The following is a 12,013-nucleotide window of genomic DNA, read 5'->3' on the forward strand; positions in this document are numbered from 1 at the left end:
ATACTTCCAACTTCGAGGAAACTCAAAAAAAAGGAACCACACCCAAATCTACGTTATATTCCACATCAAAACATACAAAAAACTGTGCTACGAATTGTGAAGACATCATGTTAAGAAGCAAGTATAAACCAAAACGAGATCCAAAGATAAGCCATAGAACATTGACAATAAGAGCTTTTAGCGTTCTTCTTCGTGCATCAAACAAGTCCAGCTTTGAACATTGACTAGTCATTAAAACAGAGCACAGTGGTTTCTTGGGACCAAAATTCTCTGTGTATATAGGGCTGCTTAAAACTCGGTGTCAAAACAAGTCATGAACACCTTTGAGACCATGGTCCTCGCAAAAGGGATGTAGCTCAAGCTATACCTGCAGTACAAGATGAATGACACTTTTTGTGACAAACTCAGAAAACCATACAAGTAGTCTTCGGTTCACCAATGCATTCTTAGCTCGAGCTAATATATGTTTCGAAAGAGTAAATTATGTGACTGCATTATGATAAAAGACCATGCAGAGACCATGTGTAGATAACGAGAGAAAGTTAATGGAAGTTGGGATACCATATTAGACCAGAGAACTCAAGAATGATAGCAAGCAGCGTCAGCAGCTTGTTACGAACCTGTACAGAAAGAAAATGGTTGATGTGTATAACAAGGCATTTTCACTCCATAGTCTTAACCTTTACTATGCTCAGTTTTATTATTTCCCAGTGGATTGAATTGAGAAACCCTACTAACTTACATAGAGAGCGCAAAACAAGGCAATGATAATGCTGGCAAGATACAGAGCAGTAGCGTAGATGCGAGCTGGGTCAAGCATCATCGTGACCTGCCTCTGTGGGCCTATAAGGAATGCTGTGCTGCCATACAAAAACGATATAAAACTTAAAATCTAGAAAAGAAAATGAGAATGCTTGTCCACAGAGACTTGTAATATTACAAGCTAAACTAAAAAGAATCCAAGACGGACCTCCCAAGCGCCATCAAATTTCCCAGAGTGAATGTGAAGCCAAACTTGATCGGATTGAAGAAAACAAGCATTGACTGCATTGTAAAAAACGTAAAAGAGTTAGGAGACAAGACTACCCAACAAAGGAAACTTTCCACAAAGTGTTTAAAGGTCATATATGATTTTTAAGTAAACGATTCCTTTCAAAGCAGGCTCGCTAGTTCATGGATAAGACTACTTACCAAAAGTGTACATGCCAAGCCAGCTGACAAGCAAATCGCAAATCCATAGAATCTCTGTTCTCATGGAAACATACCGAGAGAACATAGAGCATATTAGCTTACGATAAACCCCCAATTCAAGACACTCAAAGAACAGATTCATCTAAACGAGTAAATAAACCAAAGTATATATATATATATCTTTCCAACTAATCAAACTTTTATCTAACCACTTCTTCAGTGATATTCCAGTAAACATGATCATCCTTCTCCTCTCTACTATATCAATTTTACATCGAAATGCTAAACACTCATCTCTAAGGGTCACAAACACTTATCTAGATGATTCAGAGAGAGCTCAACTTCATTATGATATGTTCAAGAAACAGCCAAATGCAGATGACTTGATCCAAAGTAAACACAGTTAGTTAGTTAGTTAGTAAACCTGTTTGGTAGTCAAAGCGCAATTGCGATTAAGATCTTCCATGAATGAGAGAGAGCTCTCTTCTTCGGCAGCTCGTTCCTCGTCTTCGACCTCCATACCCACCAACATCTTCATCTTCTCTAAAGCCTGATTCATCTTATCCATCCTCTCTCTCTCTGTGTAGTCTAAGCTCTTCTTGACTAGCTGGTGTGTTAGATCTAGTGCTTCTTCGTCTCGAAATGTGACAGCACAACTGTAAGTTTGGTTGGATCTCTCTGCACAATTACGCCATGTTCCGAGTTGGAAAACGAAGGAAACGCTTTTTCTCTGCTTCGTTCGTTGGAAGAGAAGAATAAAGGCCCATTAGGCTTTTCACCTCAAAATGTTAGTGGGCTAACGTTTGGATCCACTAAAGGCTGTATTTATTAGTTTTGTCCATTATATTTTGTTGATTTTTTTTTGTCAACAATTACTCTATGATTATTATTTTCCCAAAAAAAAACTATGATTTAATACCTACAGAATGTATTGTTTATATTATTTTAAATTACTAGGTGATTTTTTCGTGCTCATGCATGAATATAAATATTTCTAAAGTAATTATAATATAATAACTGATTGATATTTACTTTTATTTAAAATTAATTTATAATTTGTATGCATCATTTATATTTATAATATTATATTACTTTAATAATACATATGATTTTAATGTTATATATATAATCGGTTTTATTATTTTTACAGTCGATTTAGTTATCATTTGGATAATTTGGATTGCATCTCTTAGTTTAACTATAATATTTCTTATTCTAAATATATTAAAATTTTGATTAATTTTTTTTTTTCATTTAGGTGGTTGTTGTCTTAGAAATGTAAATATATTTTATGAAGATTATGTATAAATTAAGAAATATTTTGCTTAGCATAAAATAAAAATAAACTAAAGTGTATGATTCCAAATCACATGAATTAATATAACGATAATATTTTGAAGTCTCATGAAAATATATAAATTTTAGAAAATAACTAAATTGTAACAGTTGGTTAATATTTTATTTTCATTTTAGTATGTTTTGAGTTGTCCTATGATTTATATTTATAAAAAAGTTACTATTCTTATAAAATTATATATTATTATCGTAGTTAAGATTTTAGATATAAGTTAGATTAGTCGAGTCACTCATGTTGCGAGTATATTGAGTTACATATATTCTTTCAAATTAAAAATAAAGTATAATTATTTTTATTATAATTAAGTCAAATAAAATTAATTTTATTTATCGTTTAAATGTACAGGTATTTTCATAATATTTATCAAATTATTTGTTGATGTTTTTTAAAAAATATAATAAAAAGCGATACTCAATAGGAAGTTACATACATAAGTAGGTGATACATTTTTGAAAGCTTATGAATAGATAATAATATTTATAATAATTAAAATATTATATAAATTCTAAATAACTTTATGCTTTTGATTTATTGAATGAGAACTGAAATTTATTTTAAATATTTTTAAATATGAGAATTCAGATTTGATTTGATATTTTGATTATGGTTATATTAAGTTCCACAAATATAAAAACATAAAATTTAAAAGAAACTTTAATATTAAAAAAATCAAATTAATAATGATAAAGTATAATATATCTACCTCATTCAACTATTTTGTAACTATTTGATCAAAAAAAATTTATTTTAGTTTAATTATCTCTTAAAAATAAGAGTAAACAAAATTGTGATTGTATTTGAAAATAATATTGTATAAGTAAAATATAATTTATCGATTTTTTTTTGCTGTAATTGGAAGATATTATAGCAACTAAATATATGAAAAATAAATAAAACACTTCAATAATACTAATTATAAACTATTTTTATTCAACTAAACATATATCATTTTATGTTACTTAATTATTTTATGTAACCATCTAAGAAAATAGATAGATACATAAAAATATTTCTATTACTTTGAATTTTTTTTTGTATTATTTAAAATTATGTTTTAAAATAAATATTATTAATTTTTCGAATATCAAGATTATCTGTGTAAATTATTTTTTTAATGAAATCACATTATATACAAATTTATATTTTTCATCTAAGAAAATATAGATATAAAGAAAGTATTTTATTACTTCAAAAGTAATATTACTTTTTTGTGAACTTTCCTTTTTTATGAAATCATATTATATATATATATATATATTCGTTTTTCTATTCATTTTTTAATTTTATTAAAAACTTTTTATTATATGTATATGTTTTTGGAAATTTTTTAAAAGGAAGCTAAATAAATAATAATATTTAATATTTTAAATTCATTAAGGATATCAATGTAATCAACCATCGTGATAGTTAATGTGAAAGCGACACATATGATAACGACTTCGCAATTAATATTATAGAGAATAAATATAAAGAAAGTATTTTATTACTTCAAAATTATATTTTATGTTATTTAAAAATATTTTTTAAAAGTAATATTACTATTTTGTGAACTTTCTTCTTTTTTGAAATCATATTGTATATATATATGTATATATATATTCCTTTTTCAATTCCTTTTTTAACTTTATTAAAAAATTCCTTTTTTTATTATATGTATATGTTTTTGGAAATTTTTTAAAAGAAAGCTAAAAAAAATAATAGTATTTAATATTTTAAATTTGTTAAGGGTATCATTGTAATCAACCATTATGATAGTTAATGTGAGAGCGACACATATGATAACGACTTCTCAATTAATATTATAGAGAATAGATATAAAGAAAGTATTTTATTACTTCAAAATTATATTTTATGTTATTTAAAAATATTTTTTAAAGTTACTATTTTGTGATCTTTCTTCTTTTATGAAATCATATTGTATATATATATATATATATATATATATATATATATTCCTTTTTCAATTCCTTTTTTATTATATGTATATGTTTTTGGAAATTTTTTTAAAGGAAGCTAAAAAAAAATAATAGTATTTAATATTTTAAATTCATTAAGAATATCAGTGTAATCAACCATCGTGATAGTTAATGGGAGAGTGACACATATGATAACGACTTCTTAATTAATATTATAGAGATAAAAGTCAAGAAGAACTGTTTTGCTATATTGGTATCTAACGTTTTGTTTTTGTTTTTTTTTTCCAAATAAAATAGTCAATACGTTTTATTGTAAATATATAGATAATTGTTTATATACGTATATGTTTATAACGGTTGTTTAATAACAGTTTTAGCCCTTACCTACCAATCTAATAGTACATTTAAAGTAAATAGAAAATGTATTTCTAATGTTTAATTAGGATAACATTTTTAAGTTTTTATCACAAAAATAGCATTCAATGAAGAAAATGACTAAAATAAGTTTTATTAAAAGATAAAAAATGTATTTTTACCAAAGAGTTAACTAATTTATACTTAGAGTTTAGAGTTAAGAGATGAGGTTTTGGGGATATGATTTTAAATTTAAAAAATTAAAAAATAAATATTAAAATTTTCATAATAAAAATGAACTATTTTGGTCATTTTTTTCTGAGAACGATTTTTGTGATAAAAACTTCAAAGTGTTATTATAGAGAATTGCCAAAAACAAAAAAATATATTTCTACCTTTTGCAGTGTTTATATGAGTAGCACAAACAAACAAATCATGTTCGTACGTATTAAATGGGCCAAATTAAAGTTGGGCAGAGAAAAAAAAAAGAAAAAGGTCGAAAACAAAATCAAATCGAATGAAATTTGGAGTCCGGACCGGACCCGGAGAAAATAGGCCCTTCTATATAGAAGCGACCCACTCAGCTTTTCTCATTTGTCTCTGTTCATCACTCTCTCCTTTGTCCTTTGCTCCTCACTAGTACTCAACTGTCTCCGAGCGTTTCATCCATCTCGCGAAATCTCCGTCGCCGTTTGCTCTCTGTAAGTTCTTCATCGTCGATCGCTCTCTGCGTACACACCACATGCTTGATTTCGTTTTCTTCCTCGGATAAACATTACCCTAGAATTCTCTATTTTTAAGAGTTTTTGTTTTATATTTTTGTATATAAAGATGTCTCCTTTTTGTTGTGCTCTCCTCGTTTGCGCCAAGTGGTGCTTAGTCGTTGATGTTTTTTTTTTGTTTTCACAGCGGAAAAATCTCGACTTTTTGAGTTTTACCTCATGTTTTTGGCTTGATCTATATGAGTGGTGACTGTTGGCTTTTGGTTGATGCAACAGGTTTGGTTCGATATGGGTTCAAGGGGTGATAAGGGAAAGAACGTCTCTTCGGGTGGCTCTAACGCAGAGGTTGAACAGCTGGCGAAAGGCTTTTCGGAGACGAAGCTGGGTCCTTCACAAGACGGTGGAGGAGAGTGGGAGGTCATCTCCAAACGGAACAAGAACAAGCCTGGAAACGCTGCTGGGAAGTCATGGGCCACAGCTCCTAACCAGAACCCTCCTAGAGCGTGGGGTGGTCAGCAGCAGCAGCAAGGGAGGGGTAACAATGGCTACGGGAGAGGAAGGGGAACGCAAGTCTCTACTGGTCGCGGAGCTGGGCGTGGACAAGCGATGAACAGAGGGTATGGTGGTGCTTCGGCTCCTGTTGCTCGACCTCCTCTGGAAGGAGGATGGAATTGGCAGTCTAGACCGGGTGCTGCTCAGCAGACTGTGACTGAGGAGGTTCCAGAGGTGGATGATGATGATGTTTCTGAGGGAGAGGAGGAGGATGATTGCGATGCTTTGGATGATTCTGATGAAGACCTGGCGAGTGATGACTACGACTCCGATGTGAGCCAGCAAAGCCATGGGACGAGGAAGCAGAACAAGTGGTTTAAGAAGTTTTTCGACAGCTTGGATAGCTTGTCTATCGAGCAGATAAACGAGCCGCAGAGGCAGTGGCATTGCCCTGCTTGCCAGAACGGGCCTGGTGCTATTGACTGGTACAACCTTCAGCCGCTTCTAGCTCACGCGAGGACAAAGGGAGCTAGACGTGTTAAGCTCCACAGGGAACTGGCTGAGGTTCTGGACAGGGATCTGCAGATGAGGGGAGCATCTGTCATTCCCTGCGGTGAAATTTACGGGCAGTGGAAGGGTTTGGGTGAGGAGGAAAAGGATCATGAGATTGTCTGGCCGCCAATGGTTGTCATTATGAATACTAAACTGGACAAGGACGAGAATGACAAGGTTAACTTTTAATTCATTTTCTCTTGCGTTCTGTTGACTATAGGTGGAAAAACTAACTAATGTTAATACATATCAGTGGCTAGGCATGGGCAACCCGGAGCTGCTGGAGTACTTTAACGAGTATCCTGCTATTAGAGCACGCCATTCGTATGGTCCGCAGGGGCATCGTGGGATGAGTGTTCTGATCTTTGAGAGTACAGCGACTGGCTACTTTGAGGCTGACCGCCTACACAGGGACTTAGCTCAAAAGGGGTTAGATAGAGACGCATGGGAGCGTCGCCGCAGTTGGTTTTCTGGAGGTGTTCGCCAGCTTTATGGCTTCCTTGCGATCAAGCGAGATTTGGATTTATTCAATCAGCATTGTCAAGGTTCTCTCTCTCCCTTACAAATATATGTTTGAAGTCTTGATTAAGAGTTTTGTTGGTCCTTGTTTAAAGTTCCATGTGTTTTTTTTGTTAGGGAAAGCAAGGCTCAAGTACGAGATGAAATCGTACCAGGAGTATGTTGTGAAGGAGCTGAGGCAGATAGCTGAAGACAATCAGCAGCTGAACTGGTTCAAGAACAAGCTGACGAAACAGAACAAGCACGCCAAGGTGCTTGAGGAATCGCTGGGAATTTTGAGCGAGAAGCTGCGTAAAACTGCAGAAGATAACCGTATCGTGAGACAGAGAACAAAGATGCAGCATGAGCAGAACAGAGAAGAGGTGTGTTCTTTTTCTCTGAAAACACACTTGATGTTTTGAATTAGTACCTTCTGATACACTTTTTTTTTTATTTTGGAAAAAAAAAACTTGGTGGGTTGATGAAGATGGATTCACAAGACAAGTTTTTCAAAGAGTCCATCAAGCAGATACATGAGAAAAGAGACGCAAAGGAAGAAAACTTCGAGATGCTGCAGCAGCAGGAGCGTGCTAAAGTTGTTGATTTGCGAAAGAGGTATATATGTATACTATCTTATAGAAATCCTCTGCGTTTTTAGTGAAACAGAAGAGCAAACTAAATTCTTCGGGTTTGATTCTTCTGCAGGGCTGAGGAGGTATCCAGCTTCATAGAGTGTCAAGAGAAAGAGATGAAAGAGTTTGTGGAGGAGAGGGAGAAGCTGATAGAAGAGCAGGAGAAGAAGATGGCAGAGTTGAAGAAAAAGTATTTCGAGGAGATGCTTGATCTAGAGAGGGGATTTGATAAGGCGTTGGAGCAGCTCATGAGCAAGCACGGCCTCCACGATGCAGATGACACAGATGACTACTAGCTCTCAAGTTGGTGAATCTAAGGAGAGACTGGAGAAAAACTATTCTCAATCTTAGTAGGGATAATAATAATAATCTAAGGAGATTTTAAGACACTATTATTCTCCATTTTCAGTAAGACGGCTAAGGAAGTATTTTGTGACCAAAACAAAGTTTAAATGTTTGATAAGTATCAAAGTTTAGAGCATCTCCAAAAAAGAACTCTATTTTGAAGTTTCAAAAACTCTATATTTAAAGTTTCAATGTGTTCTTTTCCAAAAATAAAACTTCAAACTTAATTTCAAAATTATTTATATTTTACACTATGGTCCTTATATTTATCATAATTGATGTAAATTCATAAAACTTCTATAAATAACTAGTACATATATATAAATATTACAGAAATATTAATTAAAAAAATCTTACACTAAAATATAAAATTATAAATAAAAGTACATAATTAAATATTAAACTGCAAAACATTATTCCATAAGATTATCTAACCTATACTAAAAGGGTTATATGAGCATCAGAGAGTGTGTCCACGTAGGACAATTAAATCAGCCACTCAGGAAACTTCTTTTTGACACGTCACACACGCGATCTCCAGAAGCGAGTCTCGGCCTCTTTTCTTTTCGTCTTCTCCGTCATCTTCGTTTCATTCGATCACCGTTCTGGCTTACTAGCAATCAATCCCTTATCGAGCAATCAATCTCCTCTCTGTTCTTAAACGCAGTTCGACGGCGACGTTGTTCATATACCTTATCGCAGCCGACGTATCTATCGATTTTCTTGAAGTTCATCTCAACGAGTATCAAAACAGGCACCGTTACGGAACTTCCGCATTCAATTATTTTCATTAACACTCTAATTAACTCTATTTTCCCACTCATCACACGATCTGTCGTTCAATACATCCTCCTCTTCTTCCGTTATGAGAATCTGCAGCTATATATATGTAAGTTTCTTCCCGTAAAATTCATCATTTCATTCTTCTGAATCCTTAATTTAGTTATGTTCTTAAAGAGAGTCTCCAATAGTTGATGAGCGAAGAAAAGGGCTGTGTCTATTGTTTTGTTTTTTTTTGTATCAGATATTAAAGATCGTAACTTTCCAGCTCATTTTTTCAGCTAACCTTCACCTAATTTGCATTTAGATTAATGTTGGTTGAAACAAACTTAATTCATGGTATTTAGTTATATGAAGAGGATATGTAATCTATTTCACTGGATTTGGTTTTATATTTATTGTTAATGGAATCACTTAAAGTATATGGTACAAGCAGAATCTATGTGGGTTTTATTGTTTTATCATGATCAATTCTTTTGTCCTTTTGTGATTCTAATTGGTGGAAGCTATACACTGTTTTAGAGCCTTTGGCTCTAAAGATTTTGATTTATGTGTCAAAAAATTTCTTGGTACTTAGAAAAGGTTATAACTTTTCTTATCATGAAAAGGCATAAACTTTATTACTATTGTTGTTTCTCTATGGTGGCTCAGGTTGCGAAGATAAAGAAGTTTCAAAAAAAAGCTGGCAAAGGAGCTTTGAGATGGGTTCGTTTGGACGACGATGATCAGGATGATCGTAATGAGCTCGCCCTTTTCTTGCTTGGACCATCTGATCTGAAAGGAAACAACTTTCCACAAGTGGTGTAAAAGTAATTCAGCTTCAAGAACATAGAAGGATGGCAAGTGCTACTGATGATATCGGTGCTTCAAACATTGCAGTTTCTGATGATGGATACTCCAGAAAGCTTCTGGCTAGCCATTGTTCTACCTACACGAAAAGTTCCTAGCTTCTCTGGCTTCTTGAACTATATGGAGTCTGATTCCAAAAACTCTGTTAGAAAGTGAAAGGCCTTAGATCGTCACGGAGACTTTGATGATGCGTTGTTACCTATCCAAACTAACCAGTCAAGATCTTCCAACGTATTCCCGTTTACTTACAAATCTCTTACTAAGAGGTTTTCCTAACTTTTCATCAGAATTGATTGTTTGAGAGGGATAAGAGCTGTATAAAGTGCGAAGAGGATTGTTAAAAAAAAGAAGCTTCACTGTTGGTATTGAGCTATACTGAGGCAACTAAAATGGTATCAATGTCAAATGCGTGGCAAATCCATTGAAGCTGCAATTTGGATTCTACTCTTACTTTTTCTTATAGATAATATTCTATGCATTCAGATACGCATTATAGAAATCAGTGCTTAAGTATTAAGATGGCATGTTTGGCACTGTGGTAGTGAGAGCACGGTATGTAGAAAAAGACAGTTACGAAAGACCATGTTAGAGTTCCTTGATATTATGTGTAACGAGTTTTCCAACAGGTTGATTTGGCACAATCTACATTTTTAAATGTACGTACTAATTCCTTTTCTTTTTTTGAACCAATATGTACTAATTCCTATGTTATGATATTATGAAACATAGAAAACACATTTTTGTTAGATTATTTACTGAGAAAGTAAGAAATTAAAGTAAGTTTGTCTTTCTCTTTATTAGAGCCAATTCGAGTTGAGCACATTGTGTTTGAAGTGGATGTTTTGTAATACAGAAATACATCTTGATTAGAATATTCAAAAGTGGTTTTCATCAAAAATAAATCTGATTTTCGTTTTACTTTTACAACCAATCCGAACAAATTATTTCGTCAGTGATATCTAACCTTATAATCTGAGCACGTAAGCTTCCCCTTTCGCCAAGATGTTTCTATTACATAAAACTGGACTGACTTACTAAGTTGCTAAGATGTTTTACTAACTTCCCCTATGTTTCAAGCAAGTTAGTCCAAGACGGGCCTACGAAATACATTCAATCTATAAACAAACTTAACATCTATTCTTACAAGGTCCAACCAAAATGAGATGTAAACAATCCCACACACATTTTAGAACATATATTACCCAGTTTTGAAACTTCATGCTTCTAGAAATACTTGGTAATGTATGTTTTACAAATGTGAAGAACACATTTCTATTAAAATGTTATATATAATTATATAACGGTTAGAAGTTTAAAATATCTATATTAGCAAAATAAAGAAGAACCCATTTCTATTGAAATCATCTCAACCATCAAAGTGATACATATTATCCAGACTCATAAATGGTTACTAATATTTTTAATAATGAACTAATAGTATAACACATAATATATCTTCTAACCATTATATAATTATATATAACATTTAATTTTAATCTATTAAATTTTAAATGTTTTCATTAGGTTTTTTTTATATACACCAAAATAGTGAAAACGTAATAATACAATGTATACTAATATGAAAATATTTTCCGGACCAATATATTTTTGTTTTAAGATGAAGATAATAATAATTCCACACAATGAAAGAATATGTCAACAGAAAAACAAATTCAATAAAAATATACATCGAACTTAAAACATATCTGAACACCATATTGCTTAACTACTCTTAAAAGTAAAAACCAATTAACAGCATACAATTTTTTAGTCATGATAGTGAAGATATTTCTAACAAAAACATGATTCTAAAAATAACTAATAATCTAATCGTAAACAATACGAAAAAATTGTAAAAATTGTAAGAATTGTAAAAATTGTAAAAATAATTTTCATGACTATTATAAAAATAATTCTAAAAACAATAATGTATTTTATGTTACAATAACAAATATTCCGCGTGAAACACAAATATATGAGAAATAACAAAAATATCATAAAAACAGAAAAAGTCACATAATTTTTAAAATATTTTCTCTAAGTAATTAATAAAAAAAATTAATAAAATAGAACGAATAAGTTAAATATAAAAATAAATGAAAATTTTATTTATATAAATTAAAAACCATATAAAAATAAGTGTAATAACTTCATGAATTTCAAAAAAAAAAATTGAATATAAATTTAGTATGATATGAAAATAAAATGTATGTAATTATAAATATTAAGTTGAAACGTAAGAAAAAAGGTAAGATATAAAAGTATAAATGAAAGTAGATAATATAAAGTAAAATAAACAAATAAAAATATATGTATTACAAAATA

At 31.7% G+C, this 12,013-nt stretch overlaps 2 protein-coding genes across 2 annotated transcripts; one reads left to right on the plus strand and one right to left on the minus strand.

Moving 5' to 3' along the window:
- Positions 1-28: 28 nt before the first annotated feature.
- LOC103874227 (vesicle transport protein SFT2B) lies at positions 29-1,874 on the minus strand. The gene is made up of 6 exons (XM_009152639.3): positions 1,616-1,874; positions 1,192-1,245; positions 971-1,044; positions 743-860; positions 562-620; positions 29-367 (listed from the first exon to the last, which is right to left on the minus strand). Exons 1-6 carry the CDS (start codon positions 1,757-1,759, stop codon positions 289-291), a joined length of 528 nt encoding a protein of 175 aa, XP_009150887.1. The 5' UTR covers positions 1,760-1,874; the 3' UTR covers positions 29-288.
- Positions 1,875-5,260: 3,386 nt separating this feature from the next.
- Positions 5,261-8,192, plus strand: LOC103874228 (protein SUPPRESSOR OF GENE SILENCING 3). Its single transcript, XM_009152640.3, has 6 exons — positions 5,261-5,519; positions 5,817-6,761; positions 6,838-7,129; positions 7,221-7,465; positions 7,570-7,697; positions 7,788-8,192. Exons 2-6 carry the CDS (start codon positions 5,829-5,831, stop codon positions 8,008-8,010), a joined length of 1,821 nt encoding a protein of 606 aa, XP_009150888.1. The 5' UTR covers positions 5,261-5,519; positions 5,817-5,828; the 3' UTR covers positions 8,011-8,192.
- The last annotated feature ends 3,821 nt before the right edge of the window (positions 8,193-12,013 follow it).

Source organism: Brassica rapa, chromosome A06 (genome assembly GCF_000309985.2).
Source record: "Brassica rapa cultivar Chiifu-401-42 chromosome A06, CAAS_Brap_v3.01, whole genome shotgun sequence".
NCBI lineage: Eukaryota > Viridiplantae > Streptophyta > Magnoliopsida > Brassicales > Brassicaceae > Brassica > Brassica rapa.

Coding starts and splice junctions, on each gene's coding strand:
- LOC103874227 (XM_009152639.3), bottom strand. CDS start 1,759: ATGGATAAGATGAATCAGGCTTTAGAGAAGATGAAGATGTTGGTGGGT. Junction 1,045..1,191: donor GCTTGGCATGTACACTTTTG/GTAAGTAGTCTT, acceptor TTTACAATGCAG/TCAATGCTTGTTTTCTTCAA. Junction 368..561: donor GAGTTCTCTGGTCTAATATG/GTATCCCAACTT, acceptor CTTGTACTGCAG/GTATAGCTTGAGCTACATCC.
- LOC103874228 (XM_009152640.3), top strand. CDS start 5,829: ATGGGTTCAAGGGGTGATAAGGGAAAGAACGTCTCTTCGGGTGGCTCT. Junction 7,130..7,220: donor ATTCAATCAGCATTGTCAAG/GTTCTCTCTCTC, acceptor TTTTTTTGTTAG/GGAAAGCAAGGCTCAAGTAC. Junction 7,466..7,569: donor ATGAGCAGAACAGAGAAGAG/GTGTGTTCTTTT, acceptor GGGTTGATGAAG/ATGGATTCACAAGACAAGTT.